This window comes from Austrofundulus limnaeus, unplaced genomic scaffold, assembly GCF_001266775.1.
Source record: "Austrofundulus limnaeus strain Quisiro unplaced genomic scaffold, Austrofundulus_limnaeus-1.0 Scaffold176, whole genome shotgun sequence".
Taxonomy (NCBI): domain Eukaryota; kingdom Metazoa; phylum Chordata; class Actinopteri; order Cyprinodontiformes; family Rivulidae; genus Austrofundulus; species Austrofundulus limnaeus.
In genome coordinates, this window is record NW_013952578.1 from 618,492 (window position 1) to 633,947 (window position 15,456).

A 15,456-nucleotide genomic window follows, 5' to 3' on the forward strand; every position below is an offset into this window, starting at 1 on the left:
GATTGTCGCCTCACCGCACAGGCTCCATAGGAAATGAATGGAGAGCGAGTGACGTCGCCTCCCGTGTGTCGAGCCCTTAAGTCTATAGCAGCAGAACTAAGGAATAATTCAGGAAACCTAAGTCTAACTATAGGATTTATCAAAAAGGAAAGTCTTCAGTCTAATCTTAAAAGTAGACAGAGTGTCAGCCTCACGGATCGAAACTGGAAGTTGGTTCCACAAGAGAGGAGCTTGATAACTGAAAGCTCTGCCTCCCATTCTACTTTTAGAAACTCGAGGAACAACAAGTAAACCTGCAGTCTGAGAGCGAAGTGCTCTGTTAGGAAAGTATGGAACAATAAGATGTTTAATATATGATGGAGCTTGGTTGTTAAGAGCTTTGTATGTTAGGAGTAATATTTTAAATTCTGTTCTGAATTGACAAAGCCAGTGAAGAGAAGCCAAAACTGGAGAAATATAATCTCTCCTTCCTACTCTCATTACAAACTTAGATAACTTTTACTGATTAGCATTCTATAATGCATGTACAGTGCCCTAAAATGGTTTCTGTTGTGAACTGAACTGATCAATCAGTCAAGACACAAAAAACAAAAAGTGCATGACACATTTATCTGAGCTGCACGACACAAGTTTGTAGTGTTTGCAGGAGAACAGAACTTCAGCTCTAAAACTTGTGTTCCTGTGCGCCGCAGAGCTGCAGCCGTGTGACGGGGAGATGAGGGCAGCTGGGCCGATGCATCACATGTCACATACACACAAAGAAGGTCCGCTGATGGGTGAAATGAGAGGAGTTGGGAGTGTCACTGCATGACTCAAAGATGGAGGGCACCGGCAATAAATGTTCACACAGGGCACTGAACCGAACTCCTCCACTTTGTTTTTTTGGTTCATTTTGTTTTAAGTCCTTCTACCCCTCCAGCTCTCCTCCTTTGTTTTTCCTCTCTTTGCATCTTCCACAACACTTTTCTGTAATAACTTTAGCTACTTTTTATAACTTTCCGCTCAAAGGCCTTGTCTTATTTTCCACACGATCAGTTTTGTCCTCTCAGCAACGTGAATCTTTATATAAACTTCTCAAAGTCATTTCAATTAAACATATTTCACGTCGGTGTTGTGGTTCGAGCTGTCATTTTGACGAAGCAAGTAAAGAAAGAAATGAACAGATGATATTTCCTGGCACCATGGCTGATACTGGGTCTGCGTCTCAAATCGTGGGTTGCAGCCGACGTGGGATGTAGGCTGTCCCAGTTTGTGGGCGCCTACTCATGCAGCCGACAAAACCTCAAATACATTTGCTGCATCTGAGTATACTATGTGGCCGACGGTATCCCAGAATTCATTGCACCGCAAATTAAACAGAAAAACAAAGAAAGAGGTTTTTTTATTGATTATATTTTTAACGACAAAGTTTATAAATTTATCACGGACCGAAAAACGTAAGTTTTGCAACTTAGCTGAAGAAAGTTTTTTTGCAATAAGATGTTAAATAAAATGCAGTTACAAGCACACTTGTATTGGAGCTAAACTCAGATTACTAATGCATTTGACTTATTTATTTGTAACTTTTTTAAAAATAAAAATAAATATTGTGAAGTTATAAGTTGACAAAAAAACAACTGAAGTGATGTGAAAAAAAGCGTATCAGCATGGTAACGAGGCAGCATGCGGTCACGCAAACATACGTCTTCTGTAGACTAGACCGTCTCATCTCAGCTGTTTATGCAGCCGACTAGCCTGGTAAAAACCAGACCCTTGTCCTTCACTTTGCTTCATAGGGTCTGGACTCTCGGCTATAGAGAAGCGATTCTTACTGGAGGCGTGGCCTCTACTAAAGTTTAAAATGATTGGATTGGTTGGCCATGACGTTTGTGTTTGTTAGCTCCACTGTGAAGGAGGCTAGGCTAAGAAGCTAACCGGAAATTACGTGCGCTGTAAACAACCCCACTGAGAGGAGAGAAGTACCGAGCTGAACGAGACGCTATAAATAAGAGCTGCTGCTTTGTCAGACAAATTTATTTTAATTTGGAAGTCTTATCAACACAGACTGGCTTCATTCACTTCCTCCATTGCCATTGCTAAGCTAACTAGCAGACACTGCGCAGAAAATCAACGTCGTTCAAAACTCCACCTTCTGTTCTCTGATTGGCCCAAACGAAATTCTCCTAAAGAAATCCTTGGAAGAAATCCCAGACGGAGCCGTGAAGGGAAACTAGGCTAGCAGCTGACACGAGCGGCATACAGCCTATGTAGACTGTGGTCGTCTGCCGCGGTCTATGTCGGCTGCAACCCATGAATTGAGACCAGCCTACACATACCGAGGTGGGTAGAGTACCCAAAAATTGTACTCAAGTAAGAGTAGCACTACTTCACCATATTTTTACTCAAGTAAAATGAAAAAAGTTGCAGACCATGAAATGACTCAAGTAAGAGTAAAAACGTATTTGGTAAAAAGGCTACTCAAGTAGTAACTGATCAAGACATCAATCATTTAATATTTTTAAATGACATCATCAGATGTGAAGAATTTTTTTGGAGTTGTTTACTACTGACTTTTAAAAGCACCACACATTTTATAGTCTTTACTTAGGTGAACAATGATATATTTTTATGAACTGTTGTGTGACTAGTTTTGTGACTAAATTGATGATTTTGTGTACAAACTGGTCTGGGTGGCTATAAATTATAGTTACACAGTGCAGGAGGTACTTATAGATAAGACACATGCCTGAAAATACTTTCAACACTTGAACCGTTGTTTTAACACTAGAACAGGAAAAAGAGGACCTGACCCAAGCAGTAGTGTAGCCCTTTTGATGACGCAATGAAAATAGGTGGGGTCAGGTCCTGAAGATGATATAATGAAGGGACTTCATAAACTGGGGGCTGAATGCAAAACTGAGAATAAACTACCTTCAGACCAAGCGTTCTGTGCAGAACTCTTTTCACATTCAAACGTTCATATATTGGTGTATTTTCTATCTGGTTCAAACACGTACTAAGGTAAATAAACACGTTAATTTTCTCTTTCAGATGGACCAAAATATAAAATTTATGCAGAAAATTTGATATTTTAAAGATCAAAATGAAAATAATTGATATAAATAACAACTACAAAATAAATTCAGGGAAAAGAAACATTTTTCTAAGTCAGTTTCAATGTGAAATTTATGAAACTAACAAACTGCAGGTCTTTGAATGGTAAAATTTTTTGTAAAAACAAGTTACTCACAGTTGGTAGAGTATCCCAAAACTGTACTCAAGTAACAACAAATCACAGTACAACAAAAGTAAGAAAGAATAAAATTACTCAAGTAAAAGTAAAAAAGAACAGAATACTAAATATAAATAATTTTTTCCAAAAAGTTACTCAAGTAAATTACTACCCAGGTCTGAATACACATTTACTTAAACTGGATAAAAATTAGTACAGCCCTGACTGTATTTTTATTGTTTCTAAGGCTCAGAATGTACAAAATATGACGAACAGAGCAGCAAACCTAAAAAAACTACAGAATTGTAAGAACGCTGTGAAAACTATTGATCACATACATCAACCACTGTCATATGCTTCTAATTCACTCACCACTAAATTGAATTTCAGTACAGAACCACATGTCCTTTATATTGACCTTTTCCATGCTGCTTACCATTAAAAACTGGACACATAATAAACATGAATCCATGTGGGTTTTTTTATGTTTCCATCGCTGGCTTTTTACTTTTTGACATAAAGTGACAATGAATCATGACCTTATAGGCAAATGTGGGCAATTCTTGGCCTGATAAGTTGTCTGATATGATGACAGGCCTGCTTGATTAATGAATCCGTTTTTAAAGAGGCAGATTTCTCAGGGGAGCTGGCCTTGGGCAAACACAAAATCTCACAGGTCACAAAAAGCCAGATGGATGGACTACAGCTCTCTGTCACTTTTATCGTCCAAGTATTTGTCCCTGAATTAATAAATCTAGACTCATGAGTCTTTACCAGCCGCTGCTACCTTTACGCAACCTTGACTTAATTAGTAAAGTTTTTATGACTCATCGTCCACTGAAAACATGGCATAAAAAAGTCAGTTTAACCTACATGAGGTTCCTCTGACCTCAACCCGCTCTGAACCGTCACGTGTCGAGGCACGAGGGACAGGAAACGTTTGCAGACGAGACGTCTCTCACATTCAAATCAATTTATTCCAATGGTTTTATGCTCTCTCACTGCAAACCAGCTGCCTATTGAAAAGCAATAAATTCTGATGAGACAGGCCTGTTATGAGGCAGGGAGATAGGGCCAAATTTAAATCATCTTCTCTCCCATATTTTTTTCCAAACGTATTTTCTGTCTAGCTGTTCACCAGAAGAGATGAATTTTGAGCACATCCAAAAAAACAACACCTTAAAGCCGCCCCGAAACAGTCTCAGCTTGTAAATAATCAAAAATCCAAACCAGTCTCACCAGCTGAGAAGAGCGTTACCCAGAGAATCCTGCTGCTTCTGCCAGTGCAACAATCCCAACTGAAGCAAAGTGGTCAAAAATACAAACTGGAGCTGGACACTGATGGTGGCATACTGGTTATCACGCAAACAGGAGCAGCGGAAAACCACTCAAAGATAATGTCTTTCTCACAAGGGAAGCAAATGAGAACAGTCATGGAAAACACAAGGCACCGACAGGACGACACAGATTTTAAGGAGTTACTAATTACAAAGAAGCACCGACACCTGGGGGAAAGACAACGGGGATCAGGTGAGAGGAGGGGCAGGAGCTGAACAGTAGGAGGGGGGAAAAACACTGGCAAGCAGAAAACACCCAGATCTCAGAAAGCAAGTAAATAAATAATGAAACAAAACACAGATCCTGACAGGTGACGTTCCTTATTAAAAATGAAAGCAAACCTCGTTTATTCAAATGTCGGTCCAAATTACTTTCTAACAAGTTGTCTTTTGCAGTTATGATCCTTTTTTTAGCTAACTAATCAGACACGCTGCAAAATGAAGCATGTTTGGCCACATCAATGCCCCACTCTCACCCATTATAAACTACAGATTAAATTAAATTTCACTTGACAACTCAGTCTGACATAATCAAGATTTTATTTGACCTTGAAAGCCACTTCTTATTTCCAAAGATGCTAATTAAAACTTGTCACATGTGTCTTTATGCAACTAGAAATAGCTTGTTTATAGGTCAATCTCTAAAAACTCACAAACCTAGTCTGATTATATCGAATAAAACTTCCACTAAATCAGAGAAAACAGATCAGTGGAGTCACTGTGTCTATGCTGGCTTCTGTATATTTGATTTCTGTCGGATAAAACTCGTCGCTGCACCGCTGCCTCACAGGATTCACTTCTCAGCTTGGGCTCCTTTTGTGTCAACTTAGCATCTTTATTTAAGTGTTTCATGGTGTTTTTGCTTTTTTTTTTCCCCCTCACAGCAAAGTCTGCAGTTTTTCTTTGTTTTAAGGTTTGCTGAAATTTACTGACAAATCCTAATTTCTCAATAATAGTATCCGCTAATTGCAGAAGAAATAGCAACTGAATAATTTGGGAACAATCCTGACACTTGGGTGTCAACTTCAGTAACAGATTGTACTTCTGGAAGAAGCTCTGCACCTGTATTTATCAAACTTCTTAGAGTGGAATTTTAGACTTAAGTGTTGAACATTTCTTAGATTTACTCCTCAGACTTAAGTGTAAAGGCCAGTTTACTTTCCCAGATATTTAAGACAGCTCCAGAGGTCTGTTAAGTGGTTAGGGGGGTTGAAATGGACTCAGAAGACAGAACACAGCTGCTCCCCACCTGAGTGTTATTCTCAGTTATAATACAAAGGAACTAAAATAAGGTGTGGAAAACAGGTTTAGTCATGAAATACAAAAGAAAGAAGGGGAAAAATTATTACCAGTGCATTTTTTTTCCGGTTCTCTTTTTAAAGGTAGCATGACCCCTGCTGGTTGCTGCATGACCCGTACACCTATTCCCCTATGTTTTTTTGTCATGTGTGTCTTCTTGAAATGGGTGTTCTTAAATGTAATTTCATTGTGCTCCGTACAATGACAATGAAGGCATCATGGACTGTGGAGTGTACTTATATAGCGGCTTTCTATCCATCTAAGACACTCAAAGCGCTTTACACTGCAGACATTCACCCATGCACACACACATTGACACACTGATGCTGGCAAACTACAATTGTAGCCACAGCTGCCCTGGGGCGCACTGACAGAGGCGAGGCTGCCATACACAGGTGCCACTGGACCCTCTGACCACCATCAGTAGGCAAGGTGGGTAAGGTGTCTTGCCCAAGGACACAACGACCGAGTCGACTGGACGGGAATCGAACCGGCGACCTTCTGGTTCCAGGTCCACTCCCCAAACCACTCTACCACAGCCGCCCCAATGATGACAATGAAGGCATCATCATCATCATAATGTTGGACTAAAAGGTGGAAATTTCTGTGTGGCTTTTGGAGAAAATGATACAATGTATACCCCCCCCCCCCCCCCCCCCCCCCCCCCCCAAAAAATGGTGGGATTGATTTTTTTTCTTTTATTTCATTTAATTACTTTGACTCAAACTACACAAATTCTGTATATTTCATTAAAACAGCCCGTAGTATCTCTCAACACGATACAATTATGAAGTGCACACCGGCTAGTGTTGGAGCAGTGTTGTGTGTGTGTGTGTGTGTGTGTGTGTGTGTGTGTGTGTGTGTGTGTCTCGTCTGCAGGCAGTTTAGTGGGGAAGGGGAGGTACAAGCTCAATATTTCCTCAGGCTCTGAGACATAAAAAACTTTTAAGCTAAATTTTTGAAAATAAGTAATCCACAATATTGTCTTTATATTCATGATGCAAATGAAGACATTTTATGTAATTTATGACAATCATTACAATGTGACATGTATGAACATTATTGTGAATGTGACGTTATCCTGGGATTTTCACAGTTTTATCTTGACATTTCTCTGATAATCTTCTTGAACATGAAATCCAATGCAGTGATTGGTCCATGCTGGACTCGTAAATCAACTCTAAGTCTGACACTTAAGAATCACTCCTACTCTTTGCTTAAAGTGATACTGAGACGCTTGATAACTGACTTTTAGTCTCGGCTTTTAGCTAATATCTTTTTACTCTTAAGTCCATTCTTTACAGCATTCTTAAGAGTAATTCTAAGAAGTTTGATAAATACAGACCCAAATCAGTCATCATTCCATATTTTGCGGGTGTTTCAGAGAAACTGAGACGTTTTTTCTCTAAACATGATGTACCAGTGGCTTTCAAACCCCAAAACACATTACGACAAAGATTGGTTCATCCCAAAGATCCAGTTCCCCGGCACAAACAGAGTAATATTGTGTATGCTGTTAAGTGTCAGGAGGATTATGATCAGTTATACATCGAGGAAACAAAACAGCCACTGTTCAAAAGAATGAGCCAGCAGAGACAAGCTATGTCATCAGGCCAGGACTCTGCAGTTTACACTCATCTACAGGCCAGGACTCTGCAGTTTACGCTCATCTACAGGCCAGGACTCTGCAGTTTACACTCATCTACAGGCCAGGACTCTGCAGTTTACGCTCATCTACAGGCCAGGACTCTGCAGTTTACGCTCATCTACAGGCCAGGACTCTGCAGTTTACACTCATCTACAGACCAGTGGTCACTCTTTCAGAGAAGATGTTCTCATCCTTGATAGAGGAACGTTGGTTTGAGAGAGGAGTAAAAGAAGCCATTTTTGTGAAGAAAAACCGTCCATCATTAAACAGAGGTGGAGGCCTTCATGTTCAGTTGTCCTCCTCCTACAATGCTGTCATTGCAAGTATGACTCCGCCTCCTGTGAGCAAAAGGTGTGAATCAGGGCCCCAAAGATAGCCAGGTGATGGGGTACATGACCCTCCATGAACAATAGTTAAGGCACCAACGACCTATTGTTTGGCTGATGATCCTCTTTTGCATATGACCAACCTGTTTGTCCACCATGTGGAGGCGGAGCTTATAAGGCTGATTTCACCTGAAACTCCTCAGACTGAAGAAGTTTCTTGGAGGAGAGACGAAACATTTCATTAAAGAACCCATCCAGAGGACCTACTTATTTTTTTCTTTTTGATTTGATAAATACAGTCTTCAAACGTGCAGCAAGATCCTAAAAAGTATTTTTATCTTTGCCATTTTATAGACAAAGAGCATAAAAAGTGAATTTACAAACCTGTTAGAATATAAATAGTCTGGAATCTGTGAGGAACAAGATGTCAGAAAAGAAACATCATGACGCAGAACAGACGATGATTAGGTTTGGATGTGTGTGTGTGTGTGTGTGTGTGTGTGTGTGTGTGTGTGTGTGTGTGTGTGTGTGTGTGTAAAGAAAGAATAACGATAAAGATGCTGGGGGATACATCGTTTCAGCTTCCTGTCTCATATTTAATGCAACATAAAATGAATCATATGAATTAACAGAGCTGAAAATGTTACCTTAGATTCATCTGTTCAGAAAACAAGTTGTTATAATCATAATTATACGAGCAGTATAAATTAAGTAAAACGACCAGTTTAATGGGATTATGTAATGTTTTGTGTCTGTCTTTGTGTGGCATAAAAAATGTGTCTGATGAAACACGATGTATTGATTTAATATGATTTAGGGTCAATTCCAGTCGATGGAACCCTTCTTTTTTTAAAAGCTGTTATCTTTTCAAACAATCAATACAGCTGAGAAATCACAGCCCCCTTGATGTCCCCTGTTTTATGTTCTCCACCATAATCCATCCATTGATCCACACCGATCGATTTGTCCCGTCACTGGTTGATTTAACACGTGTGAAAACATTCGGATACAGTAATTACAGTAAGAGGGACACTCATTAGATCTCACTGAGCCACTTCAATGGTGCGAATCCTGAAGCGATTCATTAAAACCTCCCGTGAGAAAACGAGCAGCTCTCACACACTCAGAGGCTCCATAACAGCAGGGAATTGGAGATCTAACAAATCTATCCCAGCGATGATTAAATAAGTTATTTTCAGTGGTTTTCCTTTTAAACCATCCCCTCACTCAAGAACCTACTTTTCAGTTTTCTTTTTTTCTGGAACCTATTTGAGTGTAAAACTGGAGCAGGAGAAGCAGAGTCATCTCCCCACGGTGGATCTTTCCCACATCTCTTCTGATAGACTACAGTGGATCTCCTTCTCTGCTTCGCTTTTGAGAAAACATGAAATGTTTCAAAAGGATAACATAAAACAAGCACAATGTGGGATTTAATATCTCTTAGCGCAGACATCCACCATCGAGTATCTGTCAAAAGTAATTCACAGAGGTCAAATTCGATCCAAAACAACATCTTAGAATTGCAAATGTTTTCATTTGCAAAATACAACCCCTGGCAAAAAGTATGGAATCACCAGTCTTGGATGAGCACTCATTCAGACATTTACCTGGCAAAAAGTATGGAATCACCAGTCTTGGATGAGCACTCATTCAGACATTTCATTCTGTAAAACAAACTCAGATCAAAAACATGATACTATAATAAGGCCATTCCAAAGTGCAACTTGTTGGCTTTCAGGAACACTCAAAGAAATGAAGAGAAAACATTGTGGAAGTCAGTGAATGTTACTTTTATTGACCAAGCACGGGGCAAAAATGGAATCACTCAATTCTGAGGAAAAACTGGAGGTAGAAAATAAGGACACACCCAGTCAATTTCCTTTCCCTAAATGGACACCTGCCTCAGATTAGATCTGCTCGTTAGTCTGCAGTTAAAAACACCTGCAGTCATGACACCTTGGAGGGCTGCTGGACGAAGAGGAGTGGCAAGAACCATGGCGCCAACAAGTAAAATATCTCTTGAAACAAAAGAGAGGATTGTGAAACTTCTTGAAGAAGGTAACTCTTCACGCATGGTTGCTAAAGATGTGCGCTGTTCACAGTCAGCTGTATCCAACATATGGACCAAATACAAATAGCATGGAATGGTTGTTAAAGCCAAGCGTACTGGTAGACCAAGAAAGACATCAAAGCATCGAGACAAACAACTTAAGGCCATTTGTCTTGAAAACTGAAAAAGTACAACTAAACAGATGAAGCATAAATGGGTGGAAGCTGGAGCCATGTATGTGACCAAACCGTAAGAAATGACCTAAAGGAAATGGGGTTTGAATACAGGAAAGCTAAAAGAAAACCATCTGACACCTAAACAAAAAAGAACAAGACTGCAATGGGCTAAGGAGAGGCAATCATGGACTGTGGATGACTGGATGAAAGTTATCTTCAGTGATGAGTCAAGAATCTGCATTGGACAAGGTGATGATGCTGGAACTTTTGTTTGGTGCCGTCCAGTGAGATTTATGAAGAGGACTGCCTGAAGAAGACAACCAAATTTCCACAGTCCTTGATGAGATGGGGCTGCATGTCAGGCAAAGGCACTGGGGAGATGACTGTGGTTCATTCTTCTATCAAYRCACAAGTTTACATTGACATTTTGGACAGTTTTCTCATCCCTTCAGTTGAACAGATGTTTGGAGGTGATGAAATAATTTTCCAAGATGACAATGCATCGTGCCATAGGGCAAAAACAGTGAAGGCATTCCTTGGAGAAAGACACATTCAGTCCATGTCATGGCCTTCAAATAGTCCAGATCTCAACCCAATTGAAGACCTGTGGTGGAAATTGAAAAAAAAAAAAAGGTCCACAAGAAGGCTCCGACCTGCAAAGCTGATCTGGCAACTGCTATCAAAGAGAGTTGGCACCAAACTGATGAAGAATACTGTTTGTCACTCATCAAGTCCATGCCTCAGAGACTGCAAACCGTTATAAAAGCCAAAGGTGGTGCAACTAAATACTAGTGATGTATTTTGAATGGTCTTTTGTTGATCTGTTTTTCATGATTCCATACTTTTTTCCTCAGAATTGAGTGATTCCATACTTTTTTCCTCAGAATTGAGTGATTCCATACTTTTTTCCTCAGAATTGAGTGATTCCATATTTTCCCCCCTGTGCTTGGTCAATAAAAGTAACATTCACTGACTTCCACAATGTTTTCTCTTCATTTCTTTGAGTGTTCCTGAAAGCCAACAAGTTGCACTTTGGAATGACCTTATTATTGTATCATGTTTTTGATCTGAGTTTGTTTTACAGAATGAAATGTCTGAGTGCTCATCCAAGACTGGTGATTCCATACTTTTTGCCAGGGGTTGTAGTTTAAAATCACTTTGCAACTGCACCTCAAATCCCCCGAGCATATGCATAAGACACTAAATGTGTAGCATTTTCACAGTTTTATTAATGCACACCAGCTGAAACTATCAACAGTACAGTTTTAAACATTTTTAAAGAGATCAGTAGAGTTTGATAGTAACCTTGAGCATAACCTGGATAAATACTGAATAATGAAACAAGAAACAAACATCATTATTCGCTATTACTTATAAAAATACAAAGTATATTTAAGCCCTATAGGAGTGGAGAAAAATTTTAGTGTTTTTGACATTTTGAATTTTTAACACCGGGTATAACTTGGAAACAACCCCTTTTCTTTCTTATAGCAATTTAAAACATTGACTCTAAGTGTTTTCACATGCTTAATGAATAAAAAACACGGTTTTATTATAAATTTAGGAGCTAATTTTTTGTTTGAACAGTCATGCGACAAGAAAATAATTAAATAAACAAATTGTATACGTTTTCAGTCTTGTTTTTAGTTACCTAAAACTTTAAGCAAACCATAGCTCTGTGTCAGAGGTCCCTTAAAGCAGCCTGGGTAAAGCCGAGCCACAAAGACCCCCCTGAGCAGCCCCGCTCGGACAGCACCAGAGGCGCACAGACCCGCTCACCTTCTCCATCTGTCCCGCAGGAGCCGAGCAGCACGGAGGCGACAAACGCAACAATCCCAGCGACTTTTGTTCTCCTCGGAGACATGTTGGAAGCACAGGATGCTGAGGATCCCGCTCGTCCTTCAGCACCTCCTGCTCTGCTCCTCTCCAGCTCCGCTCCGGTGCGCTGCGCTGCGGCTGCAGCTGAGCCTGCAGCAGTGAGGGGAGGCTGGCCAGAAGCGCGTGAGAAGGAGGGGATGCTCTCACGAGTCAAGTGCAGCATGCAAAAAGAAAAAAAAAAAGAAAAAGACAAACAGAAATGAGGCTTGTCTGCAGGTGCAGGTCTGACACTGCAGCAGCAGCTGTCCTGTCCTGCTGAGACCCTGAAGAAGCTCAGAGAGCTGCTTCACACTTTCAGACCATGAGACCCAGTTTAACTGTTTCAGGAGCTGCCAGAACCAAACACAAGCAACTCTACTGTAAAAGAAACTAAAATAAAATGTTAAAACTAATACATTTTCATTTAGCTTTCCTCTAGCTTTTTATTGTTAGCTCACTGTTCTTACATTTATGCTCATTTTTATCTAAATGTTCAATTTAAATGTTAGAAAATTAAAAACATGTCATGTTGACCTGTTGCTCATTTATCTTAATCTCCTGAAAGGATGAATGCTGTAAGAATGAATTATCTCCTTAAAAACATTTGTAGGATGATTCAGACAAATAAAACATTAATGTTTCATAGTTACATTTCAGGCAATGATTTGTGTCAAACAACATAAAGGAACATGGGAACAATATTTTCTTTTATTCACATTTATAATCTTTAAATGAGAGAAGAGAGGTTCTCCTTTATTATGTAACTTTGACAAGCATTGTCTCTGATTATCAGATGCATGAGAACTCTTAGTTAAATGAAAAATAAATAAAATTAATTATTCTTTTTATTATCTGATTAAGGAAAAATAAAATGTCTCTCTGATGGCTGAGGTGACCTTTATGGCCTAAATTCAGTTTCTGTCTGTTTGGGCCTGTCAAATACGGTTTTGTTCTTTATTCCACTAGTTTGCTGTAAAATAATTAATCGGAGTCAGACTGTTGCACCAATTCCTCAAGTTTTCACAAAATGTGGCCCTAAATCCAAAATTTGTGCGGATGCAGGCGAGAATAACCCAGGGCGCAGGCGAAAACCCAAAAAGCGTAACCAAACAAGGCTGTTTGTGCAGCTATAAAAAAACTCACGAGATCACAAGGAGAACAGGACCACGAAGAACACGGGACACGCCACACTGGCTGAGTAAAACAGCACAATGATGGGACAAACACTGAAGACAGGACAGAATATGAAGGGAGAACTTAACGAGACAACAAGAAACACCTGGAGGAGACACAATCAGGTGAGCGGGGGCGGGGCCAGAGGAATGACAGAACACACAGGGAAACACTAAAACTCTAGAAAACTAAAGCAGAAAAAATTATTATAATGCAAATGAACTTTTAGGCTATACTTCTAGATGAAGATGTACAAATACACAAATTCACTTTATTTTAAATCCTGCACAAAGGCAACATTTTGTGCACAATTTGACAAAATAAAATTTAACATAAAAATATAAATTCTGAGGAAAGTGAAGACGGGGTTTGACCTCAAAGACTCGTCTGCAGAACCAACTGAAGATTTCTTTCGAGAAAAAACAGTAAAAAAAAAAAACAATCATCACACTGGAGCTTTTGAACTCAGTGTCAGGATGTTAGTTAAACTTTGGGTTTATGAATATTCAAGTGTGACATCTCATCAGTCTTGAATCGGGCACGTTTTAGCCCCGCACGCCTCCTCGCTGGGTGGAAAGTGAAATTTCCAAATAATTTGGCTCCCGATCAGTCAAACCCACACGCCAGATGTAGGTCAGCCATCATTATCTGTCAATCATCTGCGAATACCTGTGAAAACATCAATCTAAAGATCCTTCAAGCTGTGTGGAAACAGCAGTGGAGCCATGTGGGAAGGTCACGAGTGGGTGGGTCAGTTGTTTGTGTTCACCCACACAACTTTTGATCTTTTCCTCTCTGAGCGCTGATTCGTATCAAGGTCGCGTGTTGCTGCTGCTCTTTGAAGAGGGTCACTTTAGAACGGAGACCACGACAAAACAACACATTTCCCACCCGGCGATCCTTCGGTTTACACGTGGAGAAACTCGAAAGACACACATGACCCAGAATCGGGTGAGAAGAATCGTTCTATTTTCAGAAGTTACACAAATTTAAGGTACTTTTGACACAAACAGGCTCATAAAGTTGACATTGAGCTGTGCCACAAAACAAGCGTATTAAGACAAATCCTCCAAGAGGATTATTTGCACTCCGGTTCTTCCAAAGGAAACTTCATTTGATCTTGTTAGACTCAAGAAATCACAAAACTTTGCAGGTTCTTAAATATTAATCAGCAGGCTAAGATTCTGCACCTGAAAACCATCCAAATAAATTTCACTTTTTTGGCATCGCTGTCTGTGCAACATTAAACAGAAAAGTTTAAAACATCCTAAAGAAAACATCCAGACTTCTTGCAGTCTGTTTTCATTATCCACATGCAGTGAGGAGATGATAGTTATTTTAATGATGCTGAAAAATAATAACAGGTAAAAGCTTAGTTGTTGAGAGTTGGAGGGACGAGGAAGGAGAAACAAAGGCCCACAGGTTTTTCCTTTGTGCTAATCCTGCTCTACAACCTTAAAGACGAATTAACAGATTCACCCCCGTTTTTAGCACCATCTTAGCCTGGCCCTTCACAGTTCCAGTCAGTTCTGTGTCCCACTAGTGCCACTTAGTGTAGTGTCGGTACGGTTCGGTATGGTTCCAAGTCATTTCCATTAGGCCAGGTTCGTGGAATCAGCCTTTTTTTAGTACCTACTTCATGTATGGGCACTCCTGGTCCTGGAGGGCCGCAGCCCTGCATGTGTTACTTGTTTTTCTGTTCCAACACACCTGATATGAATGAATAGATGATTATCAGGCTTCTGTAGTACGGAGGCCCAAAACTGACATAATTAGAAATAAATGCAGAATTATATGAACCACTAAATAAAATACACTTAAAATGCACCAATTAAATGAAAAAAGGAGAACTTATCTCCTGTTTCATTTTATATGTAAGAATATTCGTGTTCAAAGACTGAAGTCAGTAGAAAACCACCAATGTTAAATAAGATGATTGTTAGACGAGATAAAACCATACAAAACCAGAATTCTGGGAGTGAGGATTTAATGCCATTCGGATCTGACAGGAAACCACACACTGACTCACAATCAGGAAGTACATGTTTTTATACACGATTCTTAAATACCTGAGTTCGCCCCCTACTGACCTACGGCTGAATCACAGACATTCAGACAAAAACCTCAACCTAATGTTATAAAAACGGTTCACTTATGTGTTGTTTATGATTCGGACATGTAGCTACTCTATTTCAATTAACACATAATAGATTAAACATTATAAAAGTATTATAAAAAGGAAACCCTGATACTCTAGTGTTGTTTCTAATATCAGTACTAATCTGTAATAACTATAAATTTCTTCAGTATTACAACTAAAACCGTTTTTGACGCCGCCACCGCAGTTTGTCCTTCATGAGCCTTCGTAGACAAGATGGT

General features: G+C 39.7%; 1 protein-coding gene across 1 annotated transcript in view; it reads right to left on the minus strand.

Annotated features, from left to right (window-relative positions):
• LOC106524099 (contactin-associated protein-like 4) overlaps window positions 1-13,098 on the minus strand; it is a gene marked incomplete at its 5' end in the record, with an annotated part of 134,188 nt that extends 121,090 nt beyond the window's left edge. Inside the window, 2 exon segments of the mRNA XM_014017758.1 lie at window positions 11,827-12,067; window positions 13,048-13,098. Of these exon segments, the coding sequence (XP_013873212.1) occupies window positions 11,827-11,911 (85 nt within the window).
• Between the last annotated feature and the right edge of the window lie 2,358 nt (window positions 13,099-15,456).